General features: G+C 37.3%; 1 protein-coding gene across 2 annotated transcripts in view; it reads right to left on the reverse strand.

Moving 5' to 3' along the window:
- Positions 1–19,538, reverse strand: part of LOC150109293 (serine/threonine-protein kinase SIK2-like) — a 279,608-nt gene that overhangs the window by 23,300 nt on the left and 236,770 nt on the right. For both annotated transcript variants that reach the window (XM_090407035.1, XM_090407043.1), the window contains one exon: positions 11,133–11,366. In XM_090407035.1, coding sequence (XP_090263161.1) covers positions 11,133–11,366 — 234 coding nt within the window. The remainder of the gene's footprint in view (positions 1–11,132; positions 11,367–19,538) is intronic.

Genomic DNA, 19,538 nt, shown 5'->3' on the forward strand with positions numbered 1-19,538 from the left:
TTCAGTTAAGCATGAAAGAGAGAAAGTAGGAAGAGAAATTATGAAGATTGTTGATGATGAGTGCTTAATGAGAGTGTGATGAACCTGTGCTTCCTAGGTGTGAAGATTAATCATGCTGGTGTGTCTGTTATGATGTAGAAAAAAAGTAAAGTTAATAAGTTGACCATTTTATTATTATTATTATTATTATTATTACCCCCAAGACCTCATGGAGTCAAAGACTCATCTGGGAGGTCCTTTTATCACGCACACAGCTCACCATACCGTGTCTTAAACACACTCAAACTCCTTGCAGACACCACACTCTCAGGCAAGGCATTCCAATCATTTACAACTCTGCACGAAAAAAACCTGCCTCTCACTCCCCTACTCACACCCTCTTTATACAGTTTCCAGGAATGACCTCTGGCTCTCCCCCAATCTTCCACTATTTTCTGTAGAACTACTCCAACACTGATCCTATAACAACCCCTTACCAACTTGTAGGTCTCTCTATCATATCTCCCCCTCTTCCTCCTGTCCACCAGACTCTGCAAATTACATCTTCTCAATCTTTCCTCATACTCAACATTCCAGAGGTCAGAAACTACCTTAGTCAGTCGCCTTTGGACCCTTTCCAACATCTCTTCATCCTTCTGAAAACCAGGTGACCAAATCTGGGCACAATAGTCCATGTGTGGCCTAATCAAAGCCTTATACAACGGAACAAGAATCTCCCTACTTCTACATGTCAGTGTCCTCCGCATCATTCCCAGAATTGTCTTCATAATTTTGGCTGTGTCCCCTAAATTTCAGATCCTTATCCACTATCACCCCCAGATTTCTTATTTCCTCCACCTCCAACAACATATCCTCACCAAGCATAAATTCTGCATCCCATCTTTGTTTTCCAAATTTTAAAAGCTTACATTTTGTAACATTGAACTCACATCCCCATTTCCGTGCCCAATCACTCAATTTATTCAAGTCTTCTTGTAAGTCTTGTTTGGAAGATACAAATGATTTGAAAGGTGACAAATTTGGTCTGAGGGAAGATATGAAAGAGTTACTGAAAGTAGCAAAAGTGATGATTGAGAGAGTTAACACAGTTAGTATATTGCAACTATATGATGAAGGAAAATTGAGAATGGAGGACATAAATGCCAATAAATCAATGAGAAGGTTGTGCAGGAGGAACGATATGCAGTTTGTTGAGTGAGTAAGATGGACAAAAGGTTTTATTTAAGATTAATGATTTGCACTTGAATGGGTTTAGTGAAAAAAAGTGCTGTTAAATGGAGTGAGACTGGAAATGCAAAAACTGGATTTGGGGGAGTGGATGTAGATGTGTGTGAACAAGCACGAATGAAGTGAGTGAGTGAGTGTGAAAATGAACACAAAATTCTGAATATAGTTCCTCTGGTAACAAATTGGAATAAGAATCAATATAAAGTGGGATAGTTGTAGACTCAAGAAGTACCACACTTTATGAATATATGTGGAAAGGGTATATGTGGAACTACAAGGGGAGTGATTATGAAGAGCTCAGGAGACAGCTTGCAGGTGTAGCAAGGAATGAGGAGTTAGCTGGAAAAGAGATCAATGCAGCTTGGGGGATTTTCAAAAACTATTTAGTAGATGCAATGTCTAAATGCATACCATGGGTGAGAAGGTTAAATAAGGTAGGTGTGAGATGGACGAATAAAGAGATTAAGCATGCGATACTGAGATAGGAGTGATGTTATCTTGCTCCACCTTTGCAACGAGTTGCCCGATGTTGTACTATCTTACCCCAGTCCTGAAGATACTTTCAGGCGCAAACTTTGTTTGCTCACATTTGGATAAAGGATTAAACTAAATTTATTATAGAAGAAAGAGAGGTGACATGATTGAGACTTTTAAACTGTTGAGAGGTGGTTACAGGGATGACACTGGGGAGTTCTTTCAGTTGGTTGAACAGCGGGAAGGAGTGATGACAAGGGGGCCATCCCTAGAAGTTACCAAAGGAAACTGTGAGCAAGAGGGTGAGGAGTGGTTTCTTTGCATGGAGGGGAATCATGAAATGCATTGCCTGATAGAGTGGTGAGAGCAAGAACAGTCAATGAGTTTAAGGAGTGGTATGATAGGACTTTGTGTTTCCTAGGAGGGACCTCCCACGACAAGCCTTGATAGACTTTGTGTTTCTTAGGAAGGACCTCCCACGATGAGTCTTTTGACTGCATGGAGGCCTGAATAATAATAATAATAATTATTATTATTATTATTATTATTTTAAGTTGTAAGTCAGCAGTTAGAATTGAAGGAAGTACAGGAAGATGGTTTGATATTAAATCTGCTGCCAGAGAAGTATGTACATTATCCCCTCTGTTATTCATTATCTATATGGATCACATTATGAAGGAAAGTGGTAGTAAACCTGATATCAAATTTGGAGATGTTAATTTCATCTCTTTACTTTATGCAGATGAACTTATACTTCTAAATAAATCTGCTAGAAGTCTGCAAGATTTCCTGACTAAATTAAATAACTGTTGTAATAGAGGTATGAAGGTCAGCAATAACAAAATAAAGACAGTGAAAATAGGTAGAAACATTGAAAATAACTACATTTTGAATGGAGAACCTATAGAACAAGTAAAATATTTCAGCTACTTAGGGTAGCTGATTTTAGTGAAGATTGTAAATTAAATATTGAAATAGACAACAGAATCAACAAAGCTGGTATGGTAGGAAGTCAACTTAATAAATTTATATGGAATAAGAGAGAAATTAGTCATAACACTAAATTAGTTGTATACGAGATAGTGTCCAAACCAATTTTAATTCTTGGATCTGAGAGCTGGGTTAGAAATAAAACACGTGACCAAAGACCACAGATATGAGAGTCCTGAGAAAGATTAGGGGTGGCATCAAGCAATATCATATTAAAAATGAGGATATTAGAAATGAACTTGACATTGTTAGCATCCAGCAATAACAAGAATGTGTTAACAGGAATGTGTTAGCATAGCTAATCTCAAGTGGCATGGTCACAGAATGGGAGAGGAAAGATTAGCAAAACAAGTGTTCTCTTCCAGGTTGGCAGGAAGAAGACCCAGAGGAAGACCAAGATATAGGTGGATTGATACAGTAAAAAGTGCCTTAGAAGACAGAAATATATGATCTGATAATGTTGGATTCTTGACAGATAACAGATTGATGTGGATGAAAATTGTTGATTGGAAGATAGTAATGATGTAAGTTCTTCGTGTAGTACTGTCATAATATCTTGTACACCACTTGAAGGTACCTGTCAGGAATTTGATGATGATGACAAATTTTGTTTGCTTGGATAATTTCTTGGTATCTTTAACTTATAGTATAGCGAAGCGAAAAAAATTTCAACATAGTCTGTTATCTAACAAGACTCCAATATTGTCAGGTCTTATATTTCATCTTCTAAAACATCTAACTACAGCAATCTAGCTGGTTTTTGGTCCTCTCCCTGGGTCTTTTTCTTGCCATCCTGACATCAAATGCCTAATCTGCTAATATTTCTTCTCTAATTCTGTTTAAATGACCTCAGATTAGCTCTAATCATATTCTTGAATGCTACCATTGTCAAGTTCCTTCCAACTTCTTTCATTTTAATATAATTCTACCACTGATTCCACCTGTTTGTTCCAATAATTTTACTCAGAACTCTCATACGAGGTATCTAGTCTTTGATCAACTGTTTTACTTCAAACCCAGCTCTCAGATTTGTAAGTTAAAAAAAATTGGTTTGAATAGCTTTGTGTATGGTTAGTTTAGTGTTTGAAATATTTCTCTTATTCCATATAATTTTATTCAGTTGACTCCCCATGTACTAACATGTTTATTTTGCATTCTTCTCTAAAAATTATGTCTAGATAACTGAAATGTTTTAATTTTTTTATTTTAATTATTAATTTGTTTAATTAACTAGAATTATTTAATTATTTTAATTTACTCCTTCAGGATGTAGCTGGTGTTTTTGGCTGCATCCTGTTTCCTGCCAACTTTCAGGATCTTTGGATTGTTATTTCTGATGTTTACTGTTATTATTATTATCAGCTGATGTTTTCAGCATATTTGCCTATTTTCATAGTCTGTCTTTTTATTGTTGATTTTAATAGCAAATATGCAACAGCAATTACTCCATTTAGTTAAGGAATACTGAAGACTTGTACTGGATTTATTTTGGGTATAACATTATAAACTAAATTGCTGAGATTAACTCTCCAATTTTGAAAGCAATACTAATCCCACTTTCCTTAATAATGTGATCCAGACAGATGATGAATAAAAGTTGAGATAGTATATCCTTGTCTTACACTTGATTTTGCAGCAAACTATATTCCTAAATATCTCTTTCAGTTCTGACTGCTGACTTACAACTTATATATAGATTGTGTGTATTGCTGGGAGTAATTATTGTATTTTGAATAACTTTTCTCTTGGCACTTTGTCATATTCCTTTTTCCAATCTACAAAACTTAAATATAGTTCTTGATCTATATTCCCTTGAAGTATTATTATTATTACTTGACACCTCCAGGAAATCCAAAGACTCATCGAGGGAGGGCACCTACTCTATAAATCTGTCTCCACCACTCAGTTCACCAACTACACAACGCCATCTACCACCCACCACCACCACCACTAGTATTTCCACAGTCAATCACAAACATGGGTTCTTTACTTTTAGAGTGGTAAATGAGTGGAATAAGCTGCCAGAGTCTGTTGTGGGTGCTATGACGGTGAACGAGTTCAAGACAAGGTATGATAGATACTGTGAGAATGTAATCGCATAGTTGTGTGGACATGATGTTTAGGGCCTCCCTCAATGAGTCTAAGGACTCCTCATTGTTTGCCCGCTAGAGGGCCAGACGGATGGTCGTGTTTTCAGAGAGCTCCCGAAAGCTAAGTACAATTTTGAGTAAAAATTAGACTATAGGTTAAAATCATAACATAATATTGCCTAATTTTGGTAGCTTGTTGTGTCTGTGGGATTTTGGTGTGAATTATGTTATTTAATTTAGTATATAATGTTACATTTCATAGATTTGAATATGGCGGCAATGCGACGTAAGATAATGGCATCCAAAAATACGACGCCATTGTTCAAAAACTATAATGTGAGAGAGTTTGTCCAATGTGATGTGTGTGGGATGTATGCATTCCCGAATGAGGCTGGAATTTGGATTGAAAGTGATAGTGGTGGGAGAATGTGCAGAAAGTGTAAGCAAAGTGAGGAGTTGAAGTATGTGTCAGGTAGTGAGATAGTTATGGTTGAAGAAAGCCAGAATTGCCAGAATGTGAGTGAAAATAGTGGCTTGATAGAGAATTGCGATGTACAAGATGGCATTGAGAGCAGTGATCTAAGAAAGAGTGAAAGCAACCATACTGAGAGAGAAAATGGTTTAAATGATAAAAATAATGAGGAATTATTTGTAGGAAGTGAGATCGCTAGGTTGCGCACAGTGATACAAAATGCGCAGCAGCAATTAGATCACCTGCAAAACTCTTTCCAGAGTGATTCGGCTAACGTAAAAAAACAGTGCAAGAATGAGAGAGTTTCTGAAATGAAGGAAAGAGTGTTATATGGTGATTCGTTATTAAGAGGGGTGATAGATGGCAGTGTAACTAAATCGTACTTACCGGGTGCAAAATTTAAGGATGTAAGTGAGAGTATTAGAGTGCAAAAACAAAGGGTGAAAAAATTAATAATTGTGGTGGGTACGAATGAATTGAAAGGTGATAAATTTTTTATGAGAGAGGACTTGAAGTATTGTTAAAGGTAGCGAAAGAAAAGAGTGACAGAGTTAGAATGGTTAGTCTGTTGCCGCGGTATGACAGAGAGGAGTTTAGGAGGAGGGCCATAATCACAAATGACATTATGCGTAGGTTATGCAGACGGTGTGGTGTGGAATTCGTGGACGTGTGGAATGAGTTTGAAGGGCGAAAGGACTTATACAAGATGGAAGGCCTGCATTTGAATGGACTTGGTGGGCGGAGACTGGAAAGAGTGTTGCTGAATGATGAAGTGAAAATGGATGTGCAAAACCAGGGAAACTAGAACTACCAAGGAGGGGGAGGAATGGATATGCAGACATCAGTGAGACAGATGAGTGTAAGAATGTATATAATGTACCCGAGCCAGCACTAAGGACAAAAAATGGGAATGGGTCATTTAGAAAAACGCATCAATATAGGGATGGGACTAAGGGATCACTGCATTTCATGTATACTAATGCCAGGAGTATTAGGAACAAGAAGGAAGAATTTTTGGCCTTGATTGGCTCTTCCTGGCCACAGGTTATTGGTGTGAGATAGTATGCATAGGAAAATTGATGAAATGAGTGGAAGGAGGGTAATTATTATGGGGGATTTCAACTATGGTAACATTGATTGGAAGGAGGAGAGGACACATGTGAGGAAGGAAAAGGATTTTATTCAATTATTAAGGGATAACTATCTGAGACAGCATGTAATTGAAAATACTAGGGGTGTGAGAGTGCTTGACCTGGTAATAGCATCTGAGAATTTGACTGTAATGAATATGACCATGTTGCCACCTATTGGTGAGAGTGATCATAAGGTGACCTGGGAGATGGCTAATGGTGTGGAATTTTCGATTAAGACAGGGTATATGTGGAATTACCGTGCTGGCAAGTATGACAAGTTTAGGAGATTGCTTGGATCAGTGCCATGGCATGTAAAATTGCAAGGGCTGGACGTCGATACAGCATGGGAAGTAGTCAAGGAGCATTTACAGGAGGTAATGGCTGATTATATACCTAGGGTCTGAATAGTAAAACAAGTAGGGTTTAAATGGATGAATAACACCATTAAGCTTGAGTTGCAAAAAAAGAAACAACTGTGGAGGGAATTTAAAGAAAGGGGTGACCTGCAGGCACACGAACGGTATAAAGTGCAGGCCAGAAAGGTAACGAGTGTGGTAAAAAAAGCAAAAGCGGATTATGAAAGGAAACTAGCTTTGCAAGCAAAAGAGAATCCCAAACAGTTCTTTCAATATGCTGCAAGCAAGGAAAAAACTGTACACGGCAAAATGATTTTAAGGAATGACGATGGTAAGGAGGTCACTGAATCAGTCGATATAGTGGAGTTACTGAGCATGCACTTTGCAAAAGCATATCATCCAGGTGGTGACATTGAAAAAATGAAGGAACCATTAGTTTATACGGGAATAGTGATGAATGAAGTGGAGGTGACTAGTCTATTACAGAACCTTAATGTGAACACATCAGTGGGATTGGATGGTATACCGGCAACGGGTCTTGCATGAAGCGGCTAAAGAATTATCAGTGCCCTTGACCATGTTGTTTAATCTGAGTCTCAGGTCTGGTTTAGTCCCGAAGGTGTGGAAAGAGGGGAAAATAGTTTCACTGCATAAAGGAGGATCCAAGACTACGGTTGCAAATTACCGACCGATCAGCATATCAGGAGTCGTTGTCAAGGTCTTAGAGAACGTAGTCAAGGGAAAAATACGGGAATGGATTGATGAAAACGAGATACTGTACAGGGGACAGCATGGCTTTGTGAAGGGTAGATCAGCTTCAGTAACTTGCTCAAGTTTTATAACAAGGTGACGGCTGAACTGGATAAGGGAAATGGGTTTACAGTGATAGTGCTGGACCTGGCAAAGGCGTTTGACAGGATACCACATGGAATACTAATCCGTCAACTACAACATATGGGAATGGATATAGGATTGGTGAGATGGATAGGTGGTTGGTTGATGGAGAGATATCAAAGAGTAGTTTATTCAGGATTAGAGTCCAAAAAGCCGGCCTCTGACTTGGTGTGCCGCAGGGTTCTGTTCTTGGACCACTGCTGTTTAATCTGTTCATTAACGATATAGGGAAGGATCTAAGTGGAACAATTCATTTGTTCGCTGATGATGCAAAGTTGGGTAGGGCAATAGTGAATGTAGAAGATGTCAAAGTCTTGCAGGATGACTTAGATAGATTGGAGTTCTGGACTCAGGAGAATGGATGTCAATTTAATGTGACAAAATGTAAGGTTATGTATTTTGGGGTGAAAAGATTAGCAGCAGTATACCACATTGGTGGAACTGTACTCCAAGAGATTGATGAGGCCAGGGACTTGGGAGTGTTGGTGGATAGGGAGATGAAGTTTAGGGGGCACATTGCAAAAGTAGCTAAATCAGCTCATCAACTCACTTGGTTGTTGAAAAATACCTTGACGAGCAGAGACAAGCAAGTTATTGTACCTCTGTACCGAGCCTTGATAAGACCTCATCTCGACTACTGTGCCCAGATTTGGTCACCTCAGTTCCTTCTTGATGGGGAGGAGGTGGAGAGGATCCAGAGGCGAGTGACTAAGATGATAACAGGTCTATGGAATGAACCATATGAGAACAGGTTGAAGATTTGTGGGTTGCAGAAACTAGTTGATAGGCGGAGGAGGGGAGATATGATTGAGACATTCAAATTGCTAAAGGGATTCTATAGGATTAATTCAGAGGATATTTTTGAGATCAGGACTGGTGGTGGGAGAACTAGGGGACACCTATGGAAGCTGGGCAAGAGTGTGGTTAGCAGGGGTGTTAGAGCTGGGTTCTTTACTTTTAGAGTGGTAAATGAGTGGAATAAGCTGCCAGAGTCTGTTTTGTGTGCTATGATGGTGAGTGAGTTCAAGGCAAGGTAGATACTGTGAGAATGTCGTATAGTTGTGTGGACATGATGTTTACGGCCTCCCTCGATGAGTCTAAGGACTCCTGGAGTCGCCCAAAATAATAATAATAATAATAATAATAAAAAACATCCATGCCCACAGCAGGATTTGAACCTGCAGCCTTTTGGCTGGATGCGGATATGCTAACCACACGGCCAACCAGACCAGCAAAAATTTATGAACCTCCAGGGAGTCCAAAGACTCATTGAGGGAAGACACCTACTCCACAACTACTTTCATAATCCACACCAATGCCAACTACTGTCTACCACCACCACCACTAGTATTTTCAAAGACAATCACAAACATCCATGCCCACGGCAAGATTCAAGCCCGCAACCTTTTGTTGGCCGGAGAGTGGATATGCTAACCACTCAGCCAGCATTTTTCTTAGCCTTTCCCACAGAAGACCCCCACATAGCTGGTCACCACCCAAGTGATAACTTCATGGTGACTCTCGCCAACTGCAGTTGAGATTAGACATCCCATTTATAACATCCTCTGATGAGATGATCAAATCCAAGATCCTTGATCCTTGCATCCTGTCCTGTCAGGTGTCTTCTCCCTCCAGGAGGTTGACTACCATGTGTCTCCACCATCCTATTCTGTGTCTCTCTGCTGCATTCCTTATATGAGAGATAGGTCCAGTCTTCTATATTTTTCATCCACTCCAGTCTTTATCTTCCTCTCCTTCTCTTTCCCTCAACAGTTCCTTCGAGAAGTGTCCTTTGTAGGCAGTTATGTTATGTCTGAAATAGCTGACTTTTCTCTTTTTAATTTCTTTTATCAGGCTACTATTTATGCCTACCATCTCTAATACCTCTTCATTTGTCTTTTTTCTTTCCATGGCATCCTCATAATTCTTTGCAGCATCCACATTTTTAACTCCAGTTTTTTAACCCTCAGATTGGAGAGTGTTCATGTCTCTACTCCATATAATAATGTGGACCATATGTAACATTTGGAGATTCTTAGTCTTATTTTCAGATTTAATTCTCTAGATGTTAGTAGATTTTTCATATTGTTGAAAGCTGACCTTACAATTTGAATCCTTTTTTTTAATTTCATCTTCTGTCCTGCCATTCTCTGTGATCAAGTATCCAAGGTATATGTATATTGATGCATATTTTTGGTATTTATTTTTCTCTTGAAATTATCATGATTTTTGTGTTTCTAAAATTGAAACTGAGGCCATACTGTTGCTGTACTTGAGGGTTTCATCTATAAGAGTCTTGAGGTCATATTTGTTTTCAGCTAGAAGAACCATATCATCTGCATATCTCAGGTTATTAATATTTCTGTCCCTTACAGTGATTCCTTTGAGGTTACTAATTTTATTTAATATTTCTTCTGTGTACAGGTTAAAGAGAACTGGAGACAAGACACAGCCTTGTCTCACACCTTTCTGAACTGGGAATTCTTCTGAGGTCTCTCTATTTATTCTCAATGATCCTTGCATAACCAATGTTATATACTGCCTAAAGTAGATGTCATCTTTCAGAAACTCACGAAACTCACGAAACGTAAATGCTCAGTTAGTATCAGTTATGCCCTTTGGTTGAAAAGATATGGGTTCAAATCCTGTTATTAGAGAGTCATATGGAGGTAGCAGGGGTTTTTCATCCCACAAAACAGGTAAACTAGCTGGAAGAACACACACACACACACACACACACACACACACACACACACACACACACACACACACACACACACACACACACACACACAAAATATATGCATAATGCACTGGCCTCATGGTCTTAGCTGCTTTGGCTTTAAATTCAAATCAACAACAACAACAACAATAGCTCTGCCAATCCAGATGTCATCTCTTCATTCCAATCTTTTTATTTTTTTTACCATTAAAATCATCCTTTTCTTATTTGCCAGGATAATTTGTTTGACATTTCCTTCTCAAATGACCTCCACATTACCATGTCAATAGCAACATCCAACTAAATATTTCATCTGTCTACCTCTACCATATTGCCTCTTTTGAGATGGTTTCAAAACCACTTTGGCTTTGAATGAGGAAACTAAAGAGAGTATCTAGAGTAAGTAAGTAAGGCAATTTCAGGATTTTGGAAATGTTGCTAATGAGAAGAATTTGAGAGAATGAAAGGAGTAATTCATAATAAAATGGAGTAACAGAGGGGGGGGGATGAGAGGCTGTTCCTGGAAGGTGAGAGCAAGAAAGTTTTTTTTTTTTTTTTTAATACATGAAGTGTGGTGGGTGAGTGGAATGCATTTCTGGAAAGTGTTGTGAATGTGAAAAGAGCATGAATGAATTTAAGATACACTATGTCAGATATGTTTCTGGCTGATCAAGACCTCTCACAATGAGTTTATGGACTCCTTGAAGGTCTATTACATAATAATCAAAAAAAGAATTACTTATGCAGATGTTTGATTTGATTTGATTCGATTACCTGAGCATTGCTTTCAAGAGGTAAGGATGGCTGATGAGAAAGAGGAAATCGTCGACAAGGAGGTGAGTCCATTTTTCTCATAGCTTGCTCAGCTATGGAGCTGGGACGGCGATGTGGAGTGTCTACTTGTGGTTGTCGTCCACTTACAGAAACTATTGATCGTTGCTGATGCAGCCTTTCCAATAAGAGAAAGTAGATAGCAGCATGATGATCATATTTCTCATTTAGAAGAGACTAATAAAAAAAATGAGGTTATGTAGAATTTTTGCAGTGAAAATACATATATTATAATATTCTCGGTTAAACATTTTACTTATTGTAAATATATATGTAACAGTCAGATTACTGACAATGACAGCTTGTATATAACTATTCTAGTCAAACATAAAAGACAAGCCAGTCACTTCCACAACATGAAATCACAATGCATATAGAGAAACAAACTGGTATGATTTTAATTTACCAAAAGATGTATACTGAAGTAGGCCAAGTTTGAAATGTATTCTATGTTAATCAAGATACACAAGAAAAGAGGCTACACATGAGGGCAGACCATTATCACTAGTTGCACTCACTACTCCCATTAACCCAGCTGCTGCTAGAAGACAAAATAGGCAATATATATATATATATATATATATATATTATTTTTATTTTTTTTTTTTTTAAATAGATTTTTAAAAATTCTTAAAAACCGAGATTACTTATAAAGATTTAATAACAATAATACAACTAGATTCGGCTTATAATAGCCTTCATCAGGTATTCTTAAAGGAAGAGAATAATAATAAACGTTGAAGTATCTAAAAACTGGAAAATACAGGTAAAAAATCGCCACACATAATTGATACATAAAAAATGTTGTATTTTTTCAAGTTGTTCTAACAGGCATGCCATTGTTTATTGCAAGTATGCAATAAGTATGCGAGATCTGTTTTGTATCCTTTGTAGATTATTAATAATCTACAAAGGATACAAAACAGATCTATAAATACTATAATAGATCTATAACTACAAATAGATCTAGAAAGGATACAAAATTTTGTAGATTATTAATAATCTACAAAGGATACAAAACAGATCTAGTCATAGTGAAGCCCGTATTAATCCTGAAAAAAGTTGTAGTGAACAAATCTTCTCATATTTTAACGGATGCGAAAATGGATATTCTTAGCAAAGGTCTCAATTTCATTCCCTCACCAAAATTTATCCCTAAGGAATCTCTCCTTATAAAAATAGAAAAGGCAAGTTCACTCATTCCTAATCATTTGGCGAAACTTCTTCGTATTGAATCGATTTTCATTATAAATAATGCTAAACCTCCAACAGATAATATTTCTCTGGCTGAAAGACAAGCCCTAAAAATCTAAAACAGAACAGTAACATTATTATTTTACCTGTGGATAAAGGCAATTCCACGGTCATCCTCAACTCTGAAGATTACCACAACAAAATGCTTCAATTACTTGGAGATAATTAGACATATTCAATTCTTCAGGAAGATCCTACAAGAGAATTACAAAACCGTACAAACAACTTGTTAAAGACTGCGAGTGAACTTCCTCATAATGTTTGCCTCTCTTTACGCTCACTACATCCTCTTATCCCAAGCATCTATGGAGTTCTCAAAATTCATAAAGAAAACATCCCTCTTCGCCCAATTGTGGAAGGAGTTGATTCACCTACATATAAACTTTCAAAATATCTAGCAAAGTATCTCAAGTGTTTCTCTAATAAATCTTCATCTTTCATCAAAAACACCACAGATTTTGTTTCTCATATTAAAGATATTCCCATCGATGAAAATGACATTCTAGCAAGTTTTGACATTATATCTTTGTTTACTAACGTTCCTACAGACGAGGTACTTACATTACTAAAGGGCAAATTATCCAAAAAAATGTTTGCTTTATTAAAACATTGCATTCATTCTGGTTACTTCGAATATCAGGACTCCATTTACCAACAAAAACAAGGCCTGGCAATGGGCAATCCTTTGTCCCCAGTTCTAGCTAACATCTTCGTTGAAGATTTTGAAACGGAAGCCATATCTTCCTTCTCATTTAAACCGAAAGTTTGGAAAATATATGTTGATGATATTTTCATTGTTTGGAATCATGAGCACACATCTCTCATAGCTTTTCTTAATCATCTTAACATCCAACATCCTAATATAAAATTTACTGCTGATCTAGAAAATAATAACTCCTTGCCTTTCCTGTATTCATGCTTACATGTTGCTCTGAAAGATTAAAAATCTCTATATACAGAAAACCTACTCATACCAATAGATATCTGCATAATCTTTCTCATCATTTTCACCACAAAAACTTGGAACTATATCTACCTTAGGACACAGAGCACGCTCTCTCTTGAATGAACAAGATGAACTACAAAAAAAATAAATCAACTCTTTCTTTTCTTTAAACAAAATGGTTACTCTGAAAAAACGATTATGAAATTTCTTCTGGATCCTCCTAGACAGTGCACCACAGAAACTATTAATTTTAAAGGCAGCATCTCCATCCCATACATCAGCATAGTCTCTAACAAATTAGCAAAAGTCCTTAAAAAATATAACATCAAGACATTCTTCATCACACTTCCTAAAATCCATTCTCTAATCAGCCATCTAAAGCCTCCTCATCACAACCTAAAATATCCAGGTATATATAAATTATGGTGCGATTGCAATATCCCTTATTTTGGACAAACTAACAAATCTGTTGAGCAACGTATAGAAGAGCATAAAAGAGACATCTCTTACAAAAGATCACATGCAACTGCGTTATCCAGTCATGTTCTTTTTTCAAATAATCCTAATGATGATCAACAAAGCCACTCCGTTTGCTGGGATAGATCAGAAAATATTTTTCGCTGTCAGGTTGAGTTTGAGAGAAAAATTATGGCATCAAGGGAAATCCTTCTGAATCCTGTCCACTTAAACAATAATTTGAGTTATAACATCCCAGATAGCCGTGCTGCAGTTATTCAATATTGGCATTCACATGAGTCTGCACGCATACTTGCAATAAACAATGGCACACCTGTTAGAACAACTTGAAAAAATACAACGTTTTTTATGTATCAATTATGTGTGGCGATTTTTTACCTGTATTTTCCAGTTTTTAGATACTTCAATGTTTATTACTATTCTCTTCCTTGAAGAATACCTGATGAAGGCTATTATAAGCCGAAACTAGTTGTATTATTCTTATTAAATCTTTATAAGTAATCTCGGTTTTTAAGTCATTAAATCTATTTTTAAAAATGTATCACAACAACCGAGTTGAAGCATATAATCACACACACACACACACACACACACACACACACACACACACACACACACACACACACACACACACACACATATATATATTGTTTTATGAAGAATTAAATGACTAGAACCGAGATTTAAGTAAAAAGGTTTTAATATAAACACACTACTAGTTTCGGCCTGTAACAGCCTCCTTCAGGTGACATTATAAAAGAAAAAACACTAAACATTGAGGGTTAAAAGACTATGAACAACACAGAAAGTCTTTATACATAATTAGCATGAAAACGTTGTAGTTGTATTTGAAGCTGTTCTTTCGTTTGTTGCATTGTTGGGAGAGTGCTTGTTTGCTGCATCACATGAACACCAGTAAATGATTACAGCTGAATGACTATCTGGGAGGTTGTAGCTTAAGTTGTTATTTAGATGAACAGGATTGAAGATGATTTCTCTAGATTCCACAATTTTTCTCTCTGTTTCGTTACTGCAACGGAAGATGTTAGTAGATTTTTCCCAGCATCAAGTTTTCTTCTTGATGACCCAAATGAACTGCTTACAGAAATAAACCATCTGAAAACTTCTTTCGAAGTTAATGGATATTCCAAGAAAATCATTGACAAATTCCTTCTTAATCCTCCTAGACATCACTCAGAAGAAACAAATAGATTCAAAAGCAATATATCTATTCCTTACATAAGTACTGTTTCACACAAATTAGCAAAAGTTCTAAGAAAATACAATATCAGACCTTGTTCACTCCACTTCCAAAGATCCGTTCCTTAATTAGCCACCCAAAACCTTGTCAGCATCAACTCAAATACCCTGGTGTATATAAAATATTATGTGACTGCGATATTCCTTATTTCGGGCAGACAGACAAATCTGTCGAAATGCGTAATGAAGAACACATGAGAGACATTACTTACAAGAGACAGCGAGCGAGTGCATTATCAAGTCATATCCTTTTCTCAGCTAATCCTAATGATGATAACCAAAGTCACAAAGTCTGCTGGGAAAAATCTACTAACATCTTCCGTTGCAGTGACGAAATAGAGAGAAAAATTGTGCAAACTAGAGAAATCATCTTCAATCCTGTTCATCTAAATAACAACTTAAGCTACAACCTCCTAGATAGTCATTCAGCTGTAATCATGTACTGGCGTTCACGTGATGCAGCAAACAAGCACTCTCCCAACAATGCAACAAACGAAAGAACAGCTTCAAATACAACTACAATGTTTTCATGCTAATTATGTATAAAGACTGTCTGTGTTGTTCATAGTCTTTTAACCCTCAATGTTTAGTGTTTTTTCTTTTATAATGTCACCTGAAGAAGGCTGTTACAGGCCGAAACTAGTAGTGTGTTTATATTAAAACCTTTTTACTTAAATCTCGGTTCTAGTCATTTAATTCTTCATAAAACTATGTATGTTAACCGAGTCAATGATCATTCTGTCATATATATATATATATATTGTATGTATATACAGGGTGTTCGAGATAAATTTGACAGTTTCGTAAGGAAAAAGAAAATCTTCTTTGTATCTATTAAATTTAATGAATTGACAAAAAAACATTACAGGCAGAGTTAATTACAATACTATCAACAAGATTTACTCAAAATAACCACCATTAGCATCGATCACAGCTTCAATTCTGCTTCGGAACCTCGAACAAGCTGATGCTACAGTCTCCCTGGGAAGGGCCGCAAAAACTGTTTTAATTTTATCCATTAACTGGGCTTTTGTATTACTGGAAGTGCGATTGGTGTCTTTTTCAACTGCGCCCCATACAAAATAATCCATGGGGTTAAGGTCTGGGGAGTTTGGAGGCCAAACATTTGGACTGGTGAAGTCGTAGAAATTTTCAGACAACCATTTTTGACTTTTCCCAGAGGTGTGGCAAGGGGCCGAATCCTGCTGCCATACATACGGCCTACCATTGGCTACCCTTGTTATCCAGGGCTTGACTACAGTTAGCAACTCCACGAACAAAGCCCGAATTCCAATGCCAGGGTTCTTCAACACCTGTTCCTGCAGATTTGCGAGGAATTCTGCTGTACGAACGCAATCAGATCGTCTGCTAGGGATCTTTCTTCTTGCTACATCCTCGTAGTCACCATTGCAAGTCTCTAGTTCATGCCTGATTGTTTTTACTGTATTCAGGGAGCATTGGGCAGCAGTCGTAATATCCTTATTTTGATGGCGGGCACGAATCATCATGATACAAGTTATTCTCTTCCATGATTCAGGTGGGTTCCAGCTATCCATCCTTTCTGACATCTTGTATATGAATGAAGAAGGGTCCAAACTTTTAAATGAAGAGAAGTGTGTGTTAATACATGTAACTTACGGAAAAATATAATTAATTATAAATATGTCAAATTTATCCCGAACACCCTGTATATATATATATATATATATATATATATATTGTATATATATATATTTTATATATATTGCTCAGAAGATGACATTTATTTAATTGACAACACAACATTTCATCCTGATTGCACAGGATTTCTTCAAGTGTAAACATACAAACTAGTAGACAAAACAGTGTAAGGACTAACAAAGGTGAGTCCCTTCAATCAGTCCCTTCTATAGCTATTATCTAGCTATAGAAGGGACTGATATTTTTTAAAATATTTCTAATTATATGTTGCATTGCTCAGAATGTTTTGGGTGTTCATGCATTTGCATGCACATGTTTGGCTAATAAAGGCTAAGATATATTCAGACAAGTTGATACTTGGGTTAAACTTAGGAAAGATAGTGCCATTGCATAAGGGCAGTAGCAGACTGGAAGTGTCTAATTATAGGCCAGTTTGTGTGTCATCAGTAGTTAGTAAGATCTTGGCGAAAGTAGTGAAGTACCGTATACAGCATTCGGCAGATGAGAGTAATGTTATCTGTGAGAGTCAACATGGATTTGTGAAGGGGTGCTCTTGTTTTAGCAATATGCTAGCCATTTATGATAAAGTTACAAGAGAGCATTAGATGAGGAAAAGGCATATACTGCCATTTTCTTAGACTAAGCAAGGGCATTTGACAGGGTACTACATGATAAGCTGATATTTAAGTTGCAGCACATGGGTCTGGATGTCAGATTGGTCAATTGGATTCAGGATTGGCTGTCCGATAGGTATCAGAAAGTTGTGTATGATGGGGCAGTTTCAAGGAAGCAGAGGGTTACAAGTAGGGGTCCCACAAGGCTTAGTACTGGTACCTATATTGTTTAACCTTTAAATCAATGACATTGTCAGTTGGGATATTCAGTTGTTTGCAGATGATGTAAAGCTGGGAATTATTATTAGTAATAGTGCAGATGCAGCAGCCCTGCAAGAGGATTTGAATAAGCTAGATAGATGGGCAAATGAATGGGGTGTCGTTTTAATGCAGCAAAATATAAGGTCTTGAGGTTTGGGAAACATCGATGGGATGCTGCATACTCTATGGGAGGAGTTATGCTGGAGGAAGTAGGGGAGACAAGAGATCTGGCATTGATGATTGATAGAAACCTGAAATTTAGGGGACATATTGCAATAGTGGTGAAGGTAACACAGAGGATTGCTGCAATAATGAGGACACTGACCTGCAGAGATAAAACAGTTATCATTCCATTGTAATAAGACCCTGATCAGACCACACTCAGGATTGTACAATGATAGTTATGAGGATCGGCTGAGGGAATGTGGACTGCAGAGTTTGGTGGATAGAAGAAGGAGAGGTGATATGATTGAGACTTTTAAACTGTTGAGAGGTGGCTACTGGGTTGACTCTAGGGAGTTCTTTTGCTTGGTTGAACAGTGGGAAGGAGCGATGACAAGAGGCCATCCCTGGAAGTTACGAAAGGAAACTGTGAGCAAGAGGGTGAGGAGTGGTTTGTTTGCATGGAGGGTGGTTGAACCATGGAATGCATTGCCTGATGGAGTGGTGAGAGCGAGAATGGTCAATGAGTTTAAGGAGTGGTATGATAGACTTTGTGTTTCTTAGGAGGGGGGGGGGAACCTCCCCTCAATGAGTCTTGATAGACTTTGTGTTTCTTAGGAAAGACCTCCCGCGATGAGTCTTTTGACTCCACGGAGGCCTGAATAATAATAATAAAATAATAATAATGATAATAATAATATTTAGATGTGTAGGAATGCCATTTCCAAAAAATCTCAGATTTTTCACTCTGTTGTATCATAGCAATGGTGTAGTAGTTCCAATTTATCCCATAACACTTGTTGACTCATTTGTGAAGTGTCTTGTAGATCAGTTGAAATGAGCACATGCGATGGGGAAAAAACAAAAAAAAAAAATATATATATGTAGTTTAGAGGAACTGCAAAACTTTCTAAACCATTTTAAATAACCAACATCAAGAACATTAAATTCACATCAGAACTAGAGATTAACAGCATTCTCCCCTTCTTGGATCTAAAGATCAACAGATTTTTACTGATTGTCTTAAATTTTCAATTTTTCGAAAAACCACTCACACTGATAGATATTTACATGGTTCTTCTCATCACTTCCCACCTCAGAAACTAGGCATCATCTCCACCCTCACCCATCGAGCAAGATGTCTCACTTCCACAGAAGAAGACTTTCAAACAGAGCTTAACTTCCTGAAAAACACCTTCTTAAATAATGGATATTCGTCTCGTAACATCACTAAACGTTTGAGACCACGTCAACATCCTCTACAAGAAGATGATTCCAACCCTATCACTCATATACAGTTACCATTTATCAGCTCTCTTACCCCAAAACTAGCTAAGATTTTGAAATTCAACATAAAGACCGACTATACTACTCTGCCAAAACTTCGTTCTTTTTCTGAGTCGACCAAAACCAAAACACAACCAACTGCATTTTCCTGGTGTTTATAAAGTTTTGTGCGACTGTGGTCGACCTTCTTTTGGCCAGACAGATAAATCTGTTTCACATTGTCTTGAGGAACATAGACGTGACATCTCTTACAGTAGAACACGTGTGAGCGTCCTTTCCAGTCATGTCCTCTTCTCGGCAAACTCTAACCTTGAAGAACAGCCACATCAAGTTGACTGGGAACGCACTACTAATTTATATATATGCAAAGATGAATTCGAAAGAAGAATTATCGAATCAAAAGAAATA

The sequence above is a fragment of the Typopeltis vanoorti genome, chromosome 2 (assembly GCF_054136105.1).
Source record: "Typopeltis vanoorti isolate ZY-2024b chromosome 2, IOZ_Tvanoo_1.0, whole genome shotgun sequence".
Lineage (NCBI taxonomy): Eukaryota > Metazoa > Arthropoda > Arachnida > Uropygi > Thelyphonidae > Typopeltis > Typopeltis vanoorti.